This window comes from Peromyscus leucopus, chromosome 14 (genome assembly GCF_004664715.2).
Source record: "Peromyscus leucopus breed LL Stock chromosome 14, UCI_PerLeu_2.1, whole genome shotgun sequence".
NCBI classification, from domain to species: domain Eukaryota; kingdom Metazoa; phylum Chordata; class Mammalia; order Rodentia; family Cricetidae; genus Peromyscus; species Peromyscus leucopus.
Window position 1 is genome coordinate 78,766,094 of NC_051075.1, and position 12,608 is coordinate 78,778,701.

Consider the following 12,608-nt stretch of genomic DNA (forward strand, 5'->3'; position numbering starts at 1 on the left):
GGCAGGTGGGCCCTGTCAGGCCAGAGTTCACAACTCCACGTCTGGGTGGGACGAACAGCTATGATGTTCATCTGAACATCTGGTCCACCCGAGGCCCCTCCATATGCACAGGGCCGGTGACTGGTCAGAGGCGTTTTTGAGAACTAGACTTCGCTTTCAATGGAACGGACTTTGTTTTGGAAGAACCTTGGCATGGTGAACACACTGCTTGTCAGCACCAGGATGAAGAAGTGACCAAGGACACAAGCTAAAGAGAACAGTGCGCCAGGACCGGAGTTCACGGGAGCAGGACCACCTTTGCTGGTATAGGCATGGTAGAATACGCAAAATGGAGCCCTGTGTGAATTAGACACAAAGCCACCAAGCAGCCTGACACTGTCAGACCAGCCTAGTGAGTCATCTAAGTGTGGATGGGCCTCGGGGCCACCCAGAGTCAGTTGGCCTTCCTTCCACCTGCATTCCAACCCCAGTGGCCCACAGGCTGTCCTGCTCTGCAGTGAAGCTGCTGTTAGGAGCCTTGGACCACAGTCCCCGGCGATCTCTCCTAGGAGTGATTAGGCACCACACAAATTTCCACTAGGACCTAGTGACTAGGTGGTACTAACCCAGCAACCCTGCCTGCCATGTTCAGGGTGGCCTTGTGCTCACATCCCAAGGTGGCTGCTTAAATGTCAATCTTACCACCTAGCCAAGCCAAGGACCAAAGCTTTGTGGCTACCAGGGAACTGACCATAAGCCATCAGTACTTAGAGCCCTGGCTGGCCTGGAACTTGCTCTATAGACCTGGCTGGCCTCAAGCTCAGATCCACCTGCCACCTCTGCCTCCCTAGTGCTGTGACTAAGCGTGTGTGCCACCACGCCAAGCTGCTATTGAACTTTTAAGTGGGGACATTATCTGGCAAGGTGTGGAAGTCAGGACGTCTGAGCCCCAGCTAAAGCCCTTGCTCTGTGTCCTCAGCAAAGCAGAGAACGGTGTGAACGTGAGGCAAGAAGTCGCCTGACTCAGACGTGGGTCCCAGCCTGCTGGTAAAAAGCCTTGCTTCTTAGGCTGTCACCCACTCATAGGGTGCCTTTCCTTTTTGCTAGTGGAAGAAAGATTTAACCTGCACCCTTATGAGTACTGTGTGTAGCTGCCTCAGGCGTCTGAGAGGCTTGTTAAGTAGCAGGCTGGGTCAGCAAGAAGTGCAGTGTAAGGAATCCTGCGGGCAATTGCAGCCTTCTAAGCTACCATTGGGAGCAGCAGGACCCACCCCGAGCAGTCCTGAAAGCCCTAAAAGTTGAGGAGCAGGGGACTAGGCTTCACTGAGCTCCACTTGACCTAGAGCCTCAGTTTCCCCATCAGGGGAGGGTGGCAGTGGATTCCTTCCTGCCGCTGTTTTAAAGCACTCCCACCAGCTGGGACACATTAAATTCTTATAAATAGGAGAAGTAAAAAGGAAATATTCCCAATGAACTGGGGCAGGGCTGGGGCTGTAGTTCAGACGGCAGAGCACTAACTAGTCCAAAGCCCCTTTTTGAATCCTAAACACTGCACTGCAAAAACGGTATGGGAGTCCACATCCATAATCCCAGCCACTGGTCAGTGGAGGCAGGAGGATCAAAAGTTCAGTTCTCCTCAGCCACATAGAGAGGGCTGGGGGTGTAGCCCAGAGACAGAGCGCTTACCTGGCATGTGCAAAGCCCTGAGTTTGACCCTCAGCAGGGCAAAAATCTTGCCTTATATAAGCAATACATGTTCACTGGAGGAAATTTGGAAAAGAAGTATAAAGAAGGAAGTCACCTGTTACCCCACCACCCACAGCCGACGACTGTTCTGGGGCTTTTTCCATACATAATCTGTGTGGGATCTCAGTACGAGCTGTTTTATAACCCGAGCTTGCTTCTCTGCTTCCTCAGCCTGTCTATACAGCACTGAGTGTGAAATTTGCCTGCACAGAGGAGGGGGGGTGGGAGTGGCTGAGCTTTCTAACAGGTAATCAGCCCCGACCAGTTATTTCCTGCTCTAAGCAGTTGTGTCTCCTGGTTATTTCTGTAGGATCGTGGTCTTCCTTGGGTCAGTGTCTAGAAATTCTACCAGCACCAAGATGGAGGCGACGGGCCGGGGGGTTGGAGGTCAGGAATACTGCTTACAGCCGTGTCTGTGGACAGCACCCTCGTCCTGCCAAAGAACCATCCCAAGCAGGGTTGGGGGCTCCACCTTGAAATCCTTCTCTGGCAAGAAATCAGGCTGTTTCCGTGTGTGCAGGATGCTTAGTGGGACCAGGGAGCCCCAGGGAGCTGTGCCTCCACCCCTGCTGCCTAGGAGCACAGCATCTTTCTCCCTGTGTCCACCCCCAGGTTCTGTCCCAGCGGGGCAAAGCCAAGCTCAGTGATTCATTTGAATCTCCGATCCAGAGGAAGAGGAAGGCTGTCTGGACTGGGCAAGGAGTCCTGTAGATTGGTGAGCACAGGCAGCTGTAGCCATCAGAGTGGCATGTGTACAAGCCCTGTTTCAGCCCCAACTCCAGTGCAGCTTACAGTGGGACAGACATGCAACACAGCAGAGGGAACGCACGCACCCCAGTTTTCCTGCCGGTTGGGAGAGTCGGGGGTGGGAAACCCCAGAGCCCAGGAGAATCCTGAGGTTCTGAGCCTACGCAGAGGCCAGGATACAGCTCAGCCCTGGAAGTAGAAGCCCCAAAGGGACTTGGGGCAAGGTATCCAGGTTACCTTCTCCAGTCCCCTCACAGGCTTTGCCCAGTTGGTGAGATAGAGAAAGCCAGCCAGTGCTGGTGCTTTAGTGGCTGGTCCAAGATGCTCATGAGAGTCACTGCCCGGAAAAAAAGATCTTTCCAGGCTAGGCTCTGCCCACTGGGGCCTTCAGGAATGTGTGGTGAGGCCTGCGTGGAGAGCGGGGTTCCCGGCTGCAGCTCTGGGGATCCTTAGGGTCTGGGTGGGGAGAGGGATGCTCAGTGGGACAGGGTTAGTCTCATCCCAGCCAGTCAGGCTAACCGGCCCTGACCCTGCTGGTGGTAAGGGACCTGAACCAGGAGAACCTTCTGGGTTCAAGGGGCAGTGTTCCACATGGGAACTTGATAGGCCTGAGGTAGTTATAAGGTAGACTTCATTACAAGGGTACTGTGTTGGTGCCTCCTGTTTTTTTGAGGTGACAGCAGACTTGGAGAGTTGTGGCCATACATGTCCCCCTGTGCCTTCTGTCCCTGTCTTATTGCCTGCATCCTCCCCTGTCAGAGGGAATCACTTCCTTTGTTCATGGAGATGTTTGAAGGACTGCTGTTTGTCACCAGATTGAAGTCTACAGTGTGGCTGGTGTCAGCTCTCGTCCCTTCCTGACAAAAGTGCTAGCTAGGAACTATTTAGGACACCCAAGGAGAGGTGTGCCGCCATCCCTGGACATCAAGGAGGCATGCACAGATCCCTGACCCCCTGCACTCTTAGGGGACCTGCCCTATCCTGCGCCCAGCCTACCCAATAAGGTGGATGCCCTTCTAATTCTGACACTTAAAAGTCTTCCACAGAGGTCAAGCCCTGCACTAGGGTCCTCCCCAGTCTACACACCACCGCCTAGATGAGGTCATAGCTGGAGGCTGGCCACAGAAGCAACCAGGACACTCCTCCATAGCTCACAGCTCAAGGTTGCCCCCAAACCTACTGGTGCTTGGCCTGGAGTCTTAGTGGACCGGGTTCCAATGTCCACAATCTTCAGTGGGCAAGCATGTGGTGACTGACCAGCAGGTGGCAGCGCAAGACTGTTATCTTGGAAAAGGCACTGTGGGGGTGGGGAACTATAGTTCCAGCCCCTGGGTTGATGTTCTTTCTCAGCTTTCAAATGTGGGCCAGATCCTTTCATGAGGCCCAACCAGGATAAGCCACCGGGAAGCTGGCTCTTTAGACAGCCCAGTCTTATGCCCAGAGCCCCTGATGTGAGCCTTGGAATTCCTTCCCCTTGACTTATCCAGGTCACAGCAGACTCAGACTACTGGCTGATTATCTCCTGGATGATGTGGCACAAGAGCTGGTGGGAGCAGAGGATCGTCTCCTCCCAACCACCAGGGCCCTGGAGAGCAGGCTGCAGATGAAAGCACTGGACTGGAAGGGCCCTGCTGCAGTCTGGATGCGGCTAGAGGGCTGAGCCCAGGGACCAAGGAGGCACAGCTCGGCCCAAGAGGATGGAAGCTGGAGGAGGCAGGGCGAGAAAGGATTATTTAGGAGCTGGAGGGGGTGTTGGAGAGGGGTGGGGCTGGGAGGGGAGAGGAAGCAAGGGGTGGAACTCTGGATCTTCAGGAAGACAGCAGAAAGGAACTGGGAGAGTGTCAAGTTTCTGACTTGCTCCTCTGGCTGGAGCTGAGGAAATACTAGGCTCCACCCTGCAGGCGGAGTGTCCTTAGATGCTCAGGCTGGAATGAGAGCCTTAAGAGCACCTCCCTGCCTCCCTCCCCTCTCCACCCTGTATCTTCTGTGGCCAATGTGCCGTCTTCTAGTTGACAGAAATGGCCAGGCCACAGACCCATGTCACTGTCCCCAGGAAAGGAGAGGCACAACTCATGAGACATAGGGCAGGCCAAACCCTAGTTTATTTCAGTGTCAGCAACAGCTTAGCCATCAAAAAAATAAACTCTACCCAGGGCAACAGAAGTCTCTACAGCGAGGCTAAGGGCTCAGCCGCCAGGCGGCAAACATCAGGGATGCATGGCGGGCACTGCCCGGGTATTAAGTTAGGAAGCAGCAGGCTGGTGGTGGTGAGGGCCAGGCTTCACTTCTGGGCAGGCATAAGGTCGTCGATAGCCTGACCCTGCTCAAGCCGCTGTTCCATCTCAATGAGCAACTTCACTCCATCCACCACCATCTGCACCAGCTCCACCTCCGAGAAGCCCAGGCGATCGGCGTTGGAGACGTCGAAAACTCCACCGACAGCAGCGGTGTCCACCCCGCCTGGGGACGGGAAACAGGCAGATCAGCGGGACTGAGGACACCTGGGCCGCTGCCCCTCACCTGTGCCCCTGCCCCTCACCTGTGCCTCGCTTCTGAAGCCGCAGCCGCTTGAGCACCTCCGAGAACTTCTCATGCTTGCCCAGGTGGGGCAGCTTGATGTGCACACCGGCCCGCAGTCCAGTGCCCAGGTTGGATGGGCACGTGAGGATGTAGCCCAGGTGAGGGTTCCACATGAACTCATAGTTCTTAGACTTGAAGAGAGTTTCAATCTGGAGGCAGAGAGAGAGAGCTCAGAGGGGAAGCCTGGCTGGAAGCCCGAAGGGACCCCGGGAGTTGTGGACGCTAGGATCTGCCCCGACCCCTCCCAGACACCGAGCCCCTAGAGTGAGCAGGCCCTGGGTGTGAGCACCAGGCCTGACCTGGGTGAGGCCAGTGCAGAATCGGGTGAACACTTCCTTCATGTTGCCCCCCTTCTGCATGGAGATGACCCGCAGGTGGTCCTCCTCGTTGATCCACACCAGGAAAGTCTTATTGTCATTGTGCCTGGGGGAGGGGTATAGTCAAGCCAAAGTCGCTCCCAGAATGCGTTCTTAGGTCACATCCAGAGAGACACTATAGGTGGGTGACCTCAAACTAAAAGCTTCCCAAGTCACAGAGGTGCAGGAGTGTGGGCTGTCACCAAGACTCCCATCCCAGAAACACTGGAGGAAGGCAGGGCGACCAAGGCACCTCACACACACCCCAATCCCCAGTCACGTGGTGTGTGGCAGGCGGAGCAGCCCACCCGAGGAAGCACGCCTCCGCCGCCCTCACAGTCCGCAGGGGTAGGAGCCCTGCCCGGACCGGTGCGGAGGCTTTTGCGTCACTGGCACCTGGCAGAATCCCGGCGGGGTATGGGGGTGAGGAGAGAAAACAAGAAGCGCCGGCTCCCAAGAGACGGGTCACCGCCCTGGAATCCCTGGAGACTGCGGCCTCCCGCAGCGCAGGGATCTCACACCCCTGCGGGACCAAGGTCACCTGCGCAGAGGGCTGGGACAGGGTGACACTGCGCGATACCCGGAGCTCGGGCCGGGCCCCACCCTCCGGGGACCGGGAGGAGGGAGGGCTCGTACCATATGCCGCGAGCATCCGGCCAGTCGCGGGCCATGCCGGAGGCCAGCAGCAGGGGCGACACGGGCTTGTCGAAGAGGAAGTGGTCGTCGATGAGCTGCTGTTGCTCCGCTTCGGTCATGCTCTTGAGCGCGTAATACCTGCCTGACAGGTCTCCATCCAGGCTGGACAGGGCTGCGGAGTGCAGAGTTCAAGGCCCGGGTGGGCGAGCAAGCCCGCCGCCCCGCCCCAGGCAGTGTGTCCCCGCGCCCCCAGGCAGTGTGTCCCCGCGCGCGAGGCGGGACTTTTGACCCCCTCCGTCTCCTGGGGAAACGCGCGCGCAGATAAGAGCGCAGCTGATCTGCCCGCCGAGACCGGACCCCTACCTTCTACTGCCAGCTTCTCGATGGCGCGGCGCTCCCCGCGGCTGCAGTGCGGGGGGAGACAGAAGCCACGAATGCTGCGGCCCGTGCGCACCCGAGAGCTCAGCACGTAGTTGGGGTCCAGATCATCGCCGCCCTGGGGACGCAAAATGATGGCGGGAGTGAGCGCTGAGACCCCTCTCCCTATCTCGTCCTGACCGGGCCGCCCAGCACCTGCAGGTTGTCTGGGTTGAGGTCCGTCTTGTGCTCATCGCTGGGCTGGTAGCCGCCGTGCCGGTCCTCAATGATGGGGTCGAAGATTTCCTTGAACACCTCGTAGGACTCCTCGTCGCCCGCCACCGCACCCACGGTCATGATGAACGGGTGGCCTGGGGGAGGGGCGCGGCGACAGTGACGTCACTGCCAGGCTGGAGCGAGCAGCTGAGGCCCCTGCGGCTGAGCGCGGGAAGGGGATGAGGGGGCCCCAGCCCACCGAAGGTTTCGGGAAGGGCAATGGGACCCTTGCCCTGGGGTTTTCCTGGGGAGACGGAAGCCTGACGCCTACAGGGGTGTGCATACCCGGATTGTCCACGCCAGTCTGAATGACGTCGTCCAACGTGAAGCCGCTTGGTGTGCTCTTGGCACGGAGCTCAGCATACAGCTCGGGGGTCAGCACCTTGGCCATATGGTTGTTATGGCTGCTCAGATCAGGGAACTCATCCTCGGCCGGGAAGCGCAGCTTCTGCGTATTATGGCTGTTGGAGAAGGGCATGGCGGCGGCGGCGGCTGCGGGCGGCAGGGAAGCGCGGGGTCAGAGGGGCTCTGCGCACCGGCCTCCAGGGACCTGCAGACCGCTCGGGACCCCCGTGGCTTCCCCCGGACGCAGCCAAGGTCGGCTGGGTCTGTATCGTCTGCGCCCGGCTCCTGCGCATCCCTAGTCCCCGGCGGGTGCGGTGCGCGCTCCCGGCAGCGCGGCCGCGCGTGACGCCCCGATCCCGCACCCCTCCGTGTGGAGCCCCGCGCGGCTACCCCTGACCCTTGGACCCGCTCACCGGGATGCAGGACAGAGCGGGGGCGCAGAGTGCCTGAGCAGCTCCTGGCGCAGCACAGAGGAACGTCGGCGGCTGGCTGCTCCGGAGCTCTTAAGGGGCGCGTCGCCAGCCTCCCATTGGCGGCTATTTATAGCCCATTCATTCCATTGGCCCGCGCTTTGGGGTGGTGCCGCTGCTTTGTCCAGGGCAGCCGCCCTCGACACCCCCCTAGCCGCCCACCCCTGCGGTCCCAGTGTCTCGACCCCGCACAGCTTAGCTATCCCTGTGGCGTTCGCGCAGGATCCCGAAGGCAGAACCCCAGGGCCTTACGTATCCTAGACCTGCCCCACACACACTGCCTCGGGGCGGGAAACTGAGTCTGGAAAGCTAGCTGGTACTGAAGCTCCTGCCTTCCCTTCATCCTGCCTTGTCTGGCAGACCGAGGTGGCGAGGGGCCCTGTCAAGAGCTTCCAGGTCTTTAACATTAGGTACGGCGTCCATCCACTGCATCCAGGCGGTACGAAATGGCTCAGAGCCATTGACCTTCCTCAAGGTGCCCGCGGGCATCTCCTGGGTGTTCTTGGTGCAGCACCAGAGACGCAGTCTGGCTGAGATCCAGCCTCAAAGCATCCAGGGTGTTCTGACCTTGGGCGGTCTCTGAGGAGCCGAGCCAACACGCTTGGACCCAGACCCTGAAAGATTCAAGACATTAAGCTATGAGAGGCTGATTTTGAGTATTCAAACCTCCATCCCCTGGCCCTTTCCTCGGGAGACAGGTTCCTACCACCTCACCCACAGTCGGCAGACAAACTGGGAGTGGAGAAAGCACCAGTTAAAAATAAGCTTACTAATCAGAACCAGCACGCTGAAACAGTCTCTCCCCCAGCCCTACACACCCAGGTATGGGAAAATGCAGACCCCAGACAGTGCCGGCTGTGAATTGGAATGTGAAGACAGGCGTTTGCACCCTGCCTGCAGCTGCCAGCCTCTTCATCTTTTCTGGAAAGTAATTTGGCAGTATTTATTAAAATAAAAATGTTCTAACTCCATGACCTAGCAATCCCAGGAATTCTAGGAATCCAGCCTATAGGACGGACAGTGTCCCTTCTCTGCAAATAGATCAGGAAAGGTGTAGTGGGAAAGACAAGTTCGGATAAGATCTGATGCTCATCTCTGAGGAGGGAGACACTAGCTATTGGCAGAAAAGGGTGCAGAATGGTGGATGGTGGGGTTGGTACAAATATAGAAGTGAGCTCTCATGCTTAATGTCCTCTCACAGCCCCTCACTGCTGCACTAATAAAGCAAGAGCTAGAGGACCTCTCGTCCCTGTGCATTTGACAGAATCAATCGCTCCAGTCACTTCACGGTGAGCCCATGCCAGGTGCCGGATGAAGGGACACAGGAGGAGGTGCACAGGGGTAGGATCTCTGCCTTTCTGTTGGAGGCAGCCTGCCCTGAGCAAATGACTGCGGGAGGGACGACAGGAATTCCAGGCTTGAGAGATGATGTGCAGGAGCTCAGCAGAAGGCTGTGGAGCGGAAAGCCTGCCTGCCTGCCCCAGCCTCGGTGAGCATGAAAAGCCCCATTCGGTGAGTGACGCCACCTGGTCCCTCATTCACCTGGGCCAAGCTTCCATGTCTTTTGTCTTGAGACAGGAGTCTGTAAACCAGGCTCCTCCTGCCTCAGCCTCCCAAGTTCTGATATTATAGGGTTGAGCCACCATACCCAGGTCAAGTCACTATTTTGTAAGCCAATTAAAACAGCCCCTTACAAGAAGGTACGTGCTGGGCATGGTGGTGTCCACCCCCTTTAATCTCAGCACTCAGGCAGTGTAGGCAGATGGATCATCTGCGAGTTAAGGCCAGCCAAGTCTACATAGTGAGTTTTGGGACAGCCAGGATTACATGGAGAGACTCTGACCCTGACCCCCTTCAAAAAAAGTAATGAGGAGACAAGCATGGGTATGGTGGTGATAAACACCTATTATTCTGGCACATGGGAGATGGAGGCATGAAGATCAGGAGTTCAAGCCACCCTGGTCTACATAAGCTCTTGGCTCAAAAAAAAAAAAAAAAAAAAATCCACTGGCTAGGCAGCAGGTGTGCCATAAGCTTGTAATCCCTGTATTCTATGCCTCCTCCAGTCCCTCTCAGAAATATCTGCAGCTGCCAACCCAGTACCTACCCCTTTCAGGGAAACTGGTTTGCTCAGGCCCCAAGTGCTCAAGTTTCCGTTTGTAGAAATAGAGAGGAAGCAAGCTTGATGTTCACACCAGGGGCAGCCCCCCCCCCCCCCCCCCCCGCACCGCTGCCCCCCCCCAGGGCTTCCTCTTTGTCTCCAGCATTTACAGTTTCTCAGCCTCCCATCTCCCTGCAAGGCCAGGACTCTAGTAAAAGTGAGATAGAGAAGGCAGGGCTGCAGCCGGTCCACCCTAGCAGTAAGCCGCACCCAGCACTCAGCGCTCCAACAGGTTGGCGTGACCTTTGGCCTCTGTCCCATTCTAGGACAGAAACAAAGGAAGATTGGCTGTAGAGAGAGAAGTACTGACTCAGAGGCCCGGATCTCCCCCGGTGGCCCCAGGGTGCCTGCCTTTGGGGGCTCTGCAGATTCGCAGAGCAGAGTGGCTAGATGGCTGTAGGAGGGGAACAGCAGGCTAGAGAGATGAAGGGGCCTTCACAGCCTCAGCACAGTGTCACAGTGAGACCCCTACTTGGGGGTAGTTGCTGGGAAGTCCTGGAGGCCCTCAGAGCAAGGGAGCAAGGTGAGGCCTGCTCATCTAGCCTAGACCTGACTGTGGACCCTCTGCTGTCCTTGGAAATCACAGTAGCTGGTTTGGCAGCTTCTGGGCGAGAAGCTGGGTGACATCACTCAGGAGATTTATGGTTCCATCTCCTTAGAAATCACACCAAGTCATACATTAACCACAGGGCCTGGAAGGGGCCTCAAAGGAACGCCGGTCTTTTATTCACAGAGCATGGTCCAGCCCAGCAGGCACAGGCAGGGCCAGGCTCTCGGTTCCTCACAGAGGCCATCCTCAGTCCTGTGCCCAGGGGGCACCCTTCCTCTCTGCCCCCTTGCACATGGAATACAAGGGGAAGTTGGTAAGAGTCAGGAAAGAGGCAGGGGCTGCAGGCAAGCGAAACAGGAGGTTACTCCAGTCGAGGGAACTCCTGTTCATGGCTTTCAAGACAGGGTTTCCTGTGTAACATCTCTGGCTGTCCTGGAACTCGCTTTGTAGATCAAGCTGGCCTTGAACTCACAGAGATCCGCCTGCCTCTGCATCCTGAGTGCTGGGATTAGCGCCACCACTGCCCGGCTCAGAGGGGACACTTGGCAACCCGGTCCCTGCCAGAGGTGCAGGTGGAGCAGCCTCCCCCAAAGACATCTTCAGCTTCTTTTTTTGTTTTGTTTTGAGACTGGGTTTATCTATGTAACAGTACTATCTTAGAATTCACTTTGTAAACCAGATTGGCCTTGAACTCACAGAGATCCGCCTGCCTCTGCCTCCCGAGTGCTGGGATTTAAAGGCGTGCGCCACCACTGCCCAGCCACCTTCAGCTTCTTTACCTCCAGGCTTCCTCTTTTCTTGGTCCTCCCTTCAAGTGTGCTATCAGTTCTGTGAAGCGAGGCTTTAAACTCCAATCCCTCGGGTCATGGTGACACACACCTTTAATCCCAGTATTTGGTAGGCAGAGGAAGGCAGATCTCTCTCCCAGCCTGAGGCCAGCAGGGACTACATAGTGAGTTCCAGGCCAGCCAAGGCTTCATAGGGAACTGTCTCAAAGACAAAATTCAATCCTGCTTGAACCATGTTGTGTGTATGTTAGGCAAATTAACCTGTAAAGTGGTCATAAGATTGTGGGGAAGGCCGGGTGGTGGTGGCACACGCCTTTAAACTCAGCACTCGGGAGGCAGAGGCAGGTGGATCTCTGTGAGTTCAAGGCCAGCCTGGGCTACAGAGTGAGTTCCAGGAAAGGCACCAAAGATACACAGAGAAGCCTTGTCTGGGGGGAAAAAAGATTGTAGGGAAGGGTTCAATGACATGACAGTTAGTTAAATGCATGTAGCGTCAGTTTTGTTAGAACCCAGTGTATGAACTGCCCTGGGAAGCCCCTCCACACACACACCACCAGCTACAGGCTCGGGAGGCTGGTTTTTGCTTGAAGATTCCAGGCTGAGGCTAGGCACGACAGATGGCTAGCTCTGAGAAGGTGGACTGGAGAAGGGACACAGGAGGGACAGGGAAGCCAGCACTGGACAGCTGGGACCAAGGGAAAAGCCCCGTTGAGCTCACAGGCTGGGTGGAAACATAGTCAGGCCTGGTCTCCATGCCGCTGAGAGGTTGGGGAAGAGGAACCTCCCAGAGGAAGTGGAAAGTCTGTCTCTCCAGAGGAGCAATTAGGGTGTGGATTGGGCTGTGAACCATCAAGGGAATGAAGAATGGGTTGTGGAGCCAAGGGCAGGGCTGGGGCGGCTCTGCTAAAAAGCTGTGACTCCACACCATGGGAGACCAAGAAAGCCTCATTGCCTATCCTTACAGGCAACCTGATCAAGGCCAGCCACAGGCCAGAGACCTGAAGAGGTCTAATGTCAGGCACCTGGGTTTCTAAGGCAAGGACCTCACATAGGGTGGCCTAGCCTGGCCCCAAAGGATTCCCATAAGCCAGCAAGACTCTAGACAGGGCATGTTTGTGGGGCGTGACCACCCCTGTTTTACCAGGCTACAGTAGCCTGGTGGCTGGAGAAGCAGCCTGGATTTGGTCAGTGCTACTGGTTCTGAAGAGCTGAAGTCTCATGCCCTCCAGGTCCACTAGCTGAGGACTGCAGGGAGGCTCTTCGCTCTCCCTACCCCATCCCTCCTCCCCTCTCCACCTCGGGGAAGAACCTTCCTTCACGAGGAGTCCATGGGGGCTCTGATTCAACTCTGCTGAGACAAAACACCCCTACAGCTTCCCCTTTCTGCCTGGTCTCCAGCAGCTCCTCCCCCAGGTCACGAGTGAGCCCATTTCATCCAGCTCTCAAGATGCCAGAGATGGCCGGGCCTGGCCTAGGGCCACTTTTGCAGGCTACTCCAGACTACCCTACTCCTTATCCTTAGCCTGGACAAAGCCTTTGGGCACCCCGCCTCTGCCCTCCGCTTCCACTTTCTAGGATTCCTGCTGGAGTCCCGGCAGGGTGTTTCGGAGCTGTTTG

At 56.9% G+C, this 12,608-nt stretch overlaps 1 protein-coding gene across 2 annotated transcripts; it reads right to left on the bottom strand.

Moving 5' to 3' along the window:
• Positions 1 to 4,542: 4,542 nt before the first annotated feature.
• Ckb (creatine kinase B) lies at positions 4,543 to 7,545 on the bottom strand. 2 transcript variants are annotated; one of them, XM_028883747.2, is made up of 8 exons: positions 7,436 to 7,545; positions 6,963 to 7,169; positions 6,618 to 6,772; positions 6,408 to 6,540; positions 6,045 to 6,216; positions 5,352 to 5,475; positions 5,012 to 5,201; positions 4,543 to 4,932 (listed from the first exon to the last, which is right to left on the bottom strand). In XM_028883747.2, exons 2-8 carry the CDS (start codon positions 7,153 to 7,155, stop codon positions 4,754 to 4,756), a joined length of 1,146 nt encoding a protein of 381 aa, XP_028739580.1. In that variant the 5' UTR covers positions 7,156 to 7,169; positions 7,436 to 7,545; the 3' UTR covers positions 4,543 to 4,753. The 2 variants fall into 2 exon arrangements, with proteins under 2 accessions (XP_028739580.1, XP_037066766.1); XM_037210871.1 differs by having other exon boundaries at positions 7,439 to 7,525.
• Positions 7,546 to 12,608: the final 5,063 nt, after the last annotated feature.